Raw genomic sequence first — 8,753 nt, 5'->3', positions numbered from 1 at the left:
GACTTACAATTTGTAAATGGTTATTCTGACGGATCGAATGCCGAATAATGTGGTGTTTTTTTTTAAATTTAAAAATGTATTTCAGTTTGATTCTCGAATTTATAAATTTATTCTTCTAGGAAATCTCTAGTTTTACCATCACCACCACCCATTATTACTTAGTCGACTAATGGTATATATCATTTATTACCATTCCTTATTGGGTTTGGCTTGCTTGGGCCAGCTCCGTAAATCATTGGGCTGGTAAATCTCCACCCTTTAATAATAATGATCGAAATATACTTTTTTTTCAGCTTTTTTGTGTTTTTTTTTTTCTCCTAACATTTTAAAGGTTTCATCGCTAATCTTGATAAGAACATTTTTGTCATACAGTTGTCAGTAAGAGATCATTATTGTAGGTCGTTTAACCAGACCACTAATAGAAGTTGCAGAAATACGGAGTCTGCACTAGTCACCGTTAAAGATTTTATTTATTTATATTTGTCTTCCCAATTAATGTCTCTATATATCCTTGTATTATGAAGTCATTCAAATTCATGTGGAAGGCAAATTTTTCTACTCTTTTGTATCCAAATAGATTTTCAGCATTTGACAAATAAGAACGGGATCCCCATGACTCGATTACAAACAGTCTAATTTAAGGTACTGATATTGCGCATCTAAGCAGATTATGCGACCACGTTCAGTGTTGTGGTATCTTATGAAGGTTGGTCTAGGTCAGACCAACAAACCTAAAGTAAATATTCATAAGGCGAAGGAATCGGTGACAATCGAATAACGAGACTTTTAAGGAAAATTTTCCTTATTTGGTAGGCTGCGGGAAACGAGACGACATGCCAGGTGTTTTTAGTACACCGTAGAACAAATGATTCCGGGAGTTTTGTAGTATTTTCATTCCTATATCTCCCTGTTTCTGGACTTTTGATGCAGTGGTTTGTGCTGTTAGCTGTCAATCTGAGTGACTAGTGTACGATTCCCGAACAGGACCAGGATGGACGAAAGGGCGGGTTCCCTAAAATTCGGTAAACATCGGTTGATTTAACCAGTAATGTACAGTATGTCAGTCGACTACACTATCGCAGCCAAGGGGGAGAGATAAGAGGAAAAAATAAAACTATAGTTATGAGTGCTGAGAAGAACACGTCTACATCATTAGCCGCCTTATTTTCTCCCCAGGAAGGGTTGTCAGCAGGGTCTCAAGGTAAACCATGGATCCGAGACACCACGGAATTGAAAGACGCGGTAAAATGTCTTCAGAGTTTATGTGATTTCGAACGGTGAACATCAATTTATTACTCACATGGAAGATGTTTTAGTTGCCTTCCTCATAATATTTGTTAACATCAAGGTTGTTGTTTCTGTTGTGTACCTTCCCGGAAGGTTACCTTGTTTTTGCGTCGGGCAATGTGATGCCATCAAGTGTCGTCCACTGGGAGAGATGATACTTTTCAGCTCTTCCACCTCTTCGTTGGCTGACTTTTCAAGATTTATTTTTCTCCTATAAAGTTATCATCATGGGAAGACTTAATTAAGCACGATATGATTTTTTTATGTTTATATACTGTATATCAATTTGGTGATTGGATTTTTTTTTTTTTTTATTATTATTCGTTGATCTCCAACTAGAATGCCTTACGAACCCGTATCTTTTGAGTAGGATTTATCTGAAGAATGAATTGCTGAAACAATACTTCAATTCGTACAGTATATTTGTGAGATGCAAAGTTGCAGTCTTTAGTATTAAATTCGATAACTACACAAACAATTGTGGTTGTAAAAAATATGCCCTTGTCGCTGACACCTTGAAGAATCGAGTACAGATATTTACGATGAGATGTGCCGACAGAGATAAATGTGAGTAATTTTAACATCTTTAAAAAATACTTAAAGGAGGTTCGGGCTTTCTATGCCTATATGCTTCTTCAGAGGTCAAGAGGATTGTATGGATTCATTTGGATTCATTTCTATATCCTTAAACGACGCCAACTTTCATTTTAACACTTCTGCGTCCTCTATGGTTATTTGGCCTTCATCATTTATGTTATGTTCATCTTAATGGTCATGGCCTGTCTAAAAATTAATGAGAGAATTTGTTTTATCTTGTTGTTTTAAGTTGGGATTTTCATCATTTTAATTATTATTAATCATTTTAATTATTATGCAAGAACAAAAAGCTTAACGTAATTCACATGAAGGTGTTCAAATGCAGATTTACAGTAGGTGTCATTTATCTCAGCACAGATGTTGGCCAACCTAGGTAATAGGTTAGCCAGGGCACTAGTCACGCATTGAGATACTACCGCTAGAGTGTTATTGGGTCCTTTGACTGGCCAGACAGTACTACCATGAATCCCTCTCTCTCTCTCTAGTTACGGACCAGTTTCTTTTCCCTACACATATACAGAAGAGTTTGGCCTATTTCCCCATTCTCATGTCCCGATACATCTGACAACACTGAGATTACCAAACAATTCTTCTTCGCTCAAAGGGTTAACTACTACACTGTAATTTAGTGGCTATTTTCCCCTCGGTATGGGTAGAAGAGACACTTTAGCTATATGCAGCTCTTCTGGAAGGACACTCCAAAATCAAACCATCGTTCTTAGTCTTGGGTAGTACCGTAGCCTCTGTACCATGGCCTTCCACTGTCTTGAGTTAGAATTCTCTTGCTTGAGGGTACACTCTGGCACACTAATCTACTTTATTTCTCTTCCCCCCCACTTTTTTTTTTCTTTTTTTTTTTTGTTATCAAAGATTTATTTTAATGTTACTGTTATCAAGATATTTTATTGTAATAGTTTATTACTTCTCATATCGTTTATTTATATCCTTATTTCCTTTCCTCACTGGGCTATTTTTCCCTGTTGGAGCCCTTGGGCTTACAGCATATTGCTTTTCCAACTAGGGATGTAGCTTGACTTGGTAATGAAAATAATAATGTTACCTCTATTTGATTATTATGTAATGATATACGGTATATTATATAATGTATTTTTTTTTTTTTAAATATTTTCTTCGGTCAGTATTTCTTTACAGCCCTTGGGCTCATAGCTTGTTGATTTTCCAACTAGGGTTGTAGCTTGGCTTATTAATGAGAATAATAATTTTACCTGCGCTTGAATTTTATGTAATGATATACGCTATATTATATTATTTTTATTATTATTTTTTTTAATATTTTCTTTGAGCAATATTTCGTTACATTTTTTACCCGGCAGTTAGAGGACATTGACATGTGTTCTGAATATCTCTTTTGTCTCTAAACTATGGCAGGTAAACGACCCCCTTGAAATGCCTCTCTTGTTTATGTTCGTGTTTAAAATGAGGTGTCATATTGCATCACCTCTCGAATTAGATGATGCACATGACAGTACGAAGCAGGGCTTTTAATGTGGCTTGTGTAACGAACGTTAGGTTACCTGTTTCAGAGAGGAAACCGTGAAATGTTCGAGAGAGAGAGAGAGAGAGAGAGAGAGAGAGAGAGAGAGAGAGAGAGAGAGAGAGAGAGAGAGAGAGAGAGAGAGAGAGAGAGAGAGAGAGAATCCTGGTAGAGATGTTTGGTTTTGTCGAGTTATTCCATCCAGTCAGAGCGTAGAGTGCCAAATCCTCTAAGATCCCGCTAAGTGTGAGGCACCATTACATTTTTCTCCTTTACACGTGTGATCCGCAATTTTATGTAAGTTTTTCTTTTTTAAATGTTTTTGCTCGTTTAACATATCTTCAATTCAGCGATGAGAATCTGAAAGTATACTGTGATATTCTAAAGGACGTCCATCGGTCTATTGCATGCAACAGTAAATGCTTTGAAAGGACAAGATGTTTGAGGAACTTTGTTTACGGTATTTTTATTACATTTTTTTTTTTTTGCTATATATTGAGTTAACGGAGTCGATAAGGTTATAAGTTTATGCGATTTTTGTATAAGTCGAATTTAATGTAATGAACATCGTACTCGCGTATGTCCTAAGGAGTCGAGTTGTGTAATTTGTCATTTGCGTGCCTCATGTCATGCACTGTTACTATATTGTTTAGACATACCAAGGTTTTGCCCCCTATTCAGCCCTCCCCCCCCCCTCCCCACACACACACACTTCTCTGTCGCAAACTTACTGCCAAGTACGAGTTGATGCCAGAAGTGAGACCGTGTCTGAAGGGCCTTCGTATATTCATCGCACAATGGACTTCAAGGAAGGTTACTACAGGTAGTTGTAATACCTGTGGTGCCACGGAGGAGACTATCGGTGCCATCAATGTGTTGTCATGAATTCGTGCGTTTGTGTGTTTCGCCAATTGTTGTAGAACGGTGGCACCTGCTGTGGCTTCAACAGTGATCGTTAACTGGCCCCTTCGCGCAGTTCAGTTACCGTAGCATCTCGGGGGAAACAAAAAGAATCCACCATCAGTAATTGTACACAAACGCATCTTTCGATTCCGTGTCAAGTGCCATTATACCGGACGCCAATTCCAAATTGACGAGACATTTTGAAGTCAAGCACTCGTAACTCGCACGGAAATTTGTTATGATTCTAAAAGTCACAAGTTCTTGAAAGGACGCGTTATTTAAAAAACATCCGGAAGGTGGTTGAGTACTTTTCTGGAGATAAGGGAGTTTGTGCAAGTTTTCAAAAAGCACGTTATAGAATTCCAGACAGGTTATAGAAGAAGGGTGGAAGTTTTGTGTGACTTTTGCATATACAGTATATTGCCCAGGAAGTGTTCATTTTACGAGCAGGTTTCCCATTCGACAGGTGATGGGTGAGCAAGTAGTATTTTCATGGCTGCCAGGGTACAGTCTTGGTAGCCCAATGTGGGGTGGTGGGTGTGTCACTGAGGCGACGTCGTGTTTACAGGACTAGTATCTGCCGGGACCCCACCTAGACGGGTACGGTCTTAGTCTAGCAGGAAGGAGAAATCTTGAAAGAGAAGAATATATAATGAAAACAATCCCGAACTAAAGCTCGAAAAAAGCTTTTCTCTCCATTGTGAAAGTGTAGTCGATTATCACTCGAGTCTAAATTCATCCTGTATGATTGCAATTTACAAGCACTACTGTTCGCCCTTTTCTCCATCCACAAATTTAACGTTTGTACTTGCAATTTCCTTAACTAGTGTTCATCCATAACTTAACAACATTTTCTGTATTTATTTTTGTTGATAAGCGATGTGTTTGAAAATATGGTCATAAATTATGAATGGAAAGTGTAGGGTGGGATAGCGGCTAAATCAGTGTGGTCGACTGTAAGTGTGGATTGAATAGAGTTGTGTAAAGTGGAAACGTTTGGTTTATTGTTAGGAAACATGGAGGACAAAACAGTCGAAGAGACTGTCTCGCTCACCATTCCCTCACACTGTTGGGATTCTGGTAATGAGGACGATTGCTCCGATGCTGTAGTTCTGTGTATTGCCCCTTGTTATGGCTCCGATTCGGATGACACCGATGATGATGATGACGATGATGACAACGATCACAGCAACGCCGCCGGACATGACTCTGGTATCGCTGTTTGCCGTCCAAGGGAAGGGGAATTGGCCGACGTCGAACCGTCGACAGTTATCATTCGGAAAAACGAAGAAGGGGATAATGATGATGGTGGTGAATCTGAAGAGTATGACTTGTACGATGGTTATGAATTCGGTGATACGGACGATGACGAAGATTATGAGGATGATGATGATCGTTCGCCAAGGGAATCTGGTGCCCCCGTAATGCGTCAGAGAGAGGGCATGGATTTGCAACCGTCAGAAATTCGACCATCGAAATTGATACCCCATCAACGTAAGACTCATCGGTATGAAGATTCAGACGACAGCGGAGATGACTCTAGTGACGGAGAAGAACCGCCAGAAGACAAAAATGATGGTGAGGGAGGTCTCGTTTTCTTGGTTGACATGTTTGACAGACATTGCGCATTCTAATTCTGTGTGAGTTTTAAAGTTGTTTTTTTTATCCATCGAGAGTAGTCTGCTGTCTTTCAAACGAGAATGGTCTATATATGGCAGGTTGCTATGGCTTGATTTAAAAGTTTGTAATTTATTTTATTTCTGTACTTATGTTATTTATTTTGGTATTTATTCCCTACCACACTATCATTTTATATTGAAGTCCCACTGCTTGTATGATTTCTATATAACTAATGCTTGTATGCTTGGGAGAATTGCCTGGAAAAGATTGCGTACGTTGAAGGCGAGTTAATGAAGATACCTGTAATGTATCATATACTGTATTGGTGTTGAGTGTGAAACCAACGATGGTTTTCATTCAAAGACTCAATGTTTTAAGAAGAGCGCTGCGTTGTAGCTTTTATGAGGCAATCAGTTGTATATTATTTCTCAAGCAAGTTTTGAAAATAAATAGTATCTAAGAACAAGTAGATTATATTTTAAAACAAAAGGAGTAGATAAGTTAGAAAAGAAAGCACAAAACCGGTTTTATATATCCTCGAGCATTAAGGGGACGTTCTGTTATATCAGATTCCATTTCAAGCAACTTGTTTTTTCAGGGTGCTGTGTCTCCCCCTTAGAGGCCATGAAGGTTTTTTCTCTTAATTTTTCTTTCATTGAAGACTCTCTGTGCAGTTCTTGGCTATTTTTAAAACAGGTTCCATGCAGGTGTTCACATTAAAGAGGTCTGGCGAAGCTGTTCTCTCCGTGAAGATAGCTACGCTTTTCGTTCTTAGGAAGGGTTCGTGATGTTATATGAAGATTTAGCCGGGTTCCATTACAGGATCAGGTTTAATTTAGGTTGCTTGAAAAAAAAAAAAAAGAGGGCCGGATTTGCATGGCGTTTTGGATTTCAGGTCAATTAGGATTTCTCATATTCCGAAAAGACTTATCTTGGCCATTATTATTATTATTATTATTATTATTATTATTATTATTATTATTATTATTATTATTATTATTATTATTATTATAGTCTGTAGGTTTGATATTCGTTATTAGACTGATTTAATGTCAGGAGATATTGTAGTTTCAAATTTTATTTTTGATAAAGAAATCTTTCCTATGAAAAATCATGTTACTCAATATGCTAGGGTTTATGAATATGTAGTGAAGTATATATTCTCTTATAATTTTTTACAATAAAATTGCTTTTTATTAGTTGAGACTAATCACGTATTTTAAAGCTTGTTTGTTTATACGTGTGAAAGCTACTTAAACATGTCAAAACCACCCAGTCTAGCTCATTTCTTATTTCACAAATCGTGGGGCTGCAGCCTTAGTGCTCCTACCCCTTCTCCATTCATACACGTGACAGAATAGCTTCACCCAGTCGTGTCATTACATACTTTAGTTCCATCTAGGAAAGGCTGTTATTACTAATACCGAATCAGTAACACTGGTCTTTTGACTGGTTTAAACGCATGTACATTCAATTAAACTTATGTAGAGGAATATCGGTCCGAATGTTAATCAGATAATTTTGTTTAATGTTTGTCTGTTTTAAAATGTTACTTTGTTGGAACTCGAAATTCTAGTATGCATTTTATTTTTTTTTATTTTTTTGCGGGGATGGGGTCAGGAGGTCTGGAAGATGTTAGTTATTCGATGTTTCGAATCTCTTGGTTCATTAGAACTAAAATGAAATATAAACTTTCGATTTATATTTTCTCATGAATATTTTTTTTATGCAAAATTCGGAGAAAAGTGTTCTTTCCAATTTCATTTGAATTAAAAGCTACGGGAATTCATTTCACAGGAAAGCCAAAAGTTTTTTATGTAAATTTTAAATGGTTGTAATATGGATATTAGATTTTGCAATATAATTTGCTTGGTAAATGGGCGTTATATTCATATATTTTATCATGATAAAAAATACTTTCCATTTCTTGGTATTTTCGTATTTACGCTGATCTTGATATTTCAATAGGTATTTCCACGGACCAGCGAGGCATTTTTGCTAATTTTATTGAGGTAACAGAGTATTTTGTGTTTCTGGTCTTATGCAAGAACTGTTGCTTTCTTGCAAATTTTACTTGGTTCTTTTTTCTTTCACCAGAGATTGATATTGCAATTGCAGTGAATGTTCAATCATGCAGAATATTATAATCTGGGTATTTAAAAAATATTTTGTTAAGTATATTTTCAAGTTGATTGGCATCGTTATTCATATTTATTGTAGCTCTCATGATTTTGATATGTTTTTATTAGCACTGCTGTTTTTAGTTCTAATTGAATGATATTTCTCTTAATTTTTATTGTTATTATAGTTTATGATTTTGTTAATGTCATTGCTGCATCATTAATACAACAAGATTAAATCTTTGATATCTGCTTTGAATAACCTTCTAAAACTTATTGCCTGATGTGTTGACAGATTTTGTAAAAACTAAATTTACTGAACGACAGATAACAGCAGCTGGTCGGCGTGGTCTGTAGTAACTATAATTATATGCTGAAGTTAAAAAGAGCGTTTCAAAATTTTATTTTCTTTGTAACTAAAGGATCTAGATATGCTTCCTATGCTGGCAATCTCTCTCTCTCTCTCTCTCTCTCTCTCTCTCTCTCTCTCTCTCTCTCTCTCTCTCTCTCTCTCTCTCTCTCTCTCTCGTGGAAAATGATATTTATTTTGAGTACTTAAGCGTTTTCCATTTGTGTTCATCAAGTGCTTTTCTGATACATTTCTAGTATTTTATGAATAGATTTATCTGTTTACAACTTCCTTTGTTACATAATTTTATTTAATTAGGTGTTCTTTACTTATGTATTATTTTCATTTCGATTTCTGTAATTATGTTCATAGATTTCACCTT

General features: G+C 36.5%; 1 protein-coding gene across 1 annotated transcript in view; it reads left to right on the top strand.

Annotated features, from left to right (window-relative positions):
* Positions 1-4,155: 4,155 nt before the first annotated feature.
* LOC137645226 (nucleolin-like) overlaps positions 4,156-8,753 on the top strand; it is a 204,456-nt gene continuing 199,858 nt past the window's right edge. The window contains exon 1 of the mRNA XM_068378046.1: positions 4,156-5,860. Coding sequence (XP_068234147.1) covers positions 5,299-5,860 — 562 coding nt within the window. The 5' untranslated portion in view covers positions 4,156-5,298. The remainder of the gene's footprint in view (positions 5,861-8,753) is intronic.

Source organism: Palaemon carinicauda, chromosome 8 (genome assembly GCF_036898095.1).
Source record: "Palaemon carinicauda isolate YSFRI2023 chromosome 8, ASM3689809v2, whole genome shotgun sequence".
NCBI classification, from domain to species: domain Eukaryota; kingdom Metazoa; phylum Arthropoda; class Malacostraca; order Decapoda; family Palaemonidae; genus Palaemon; species Palaemon carinicauda.
Note: the sequence above shows the minus strand (reverse complement) of the source record. Positions and strands in the feature narration are given on the sequence as shown.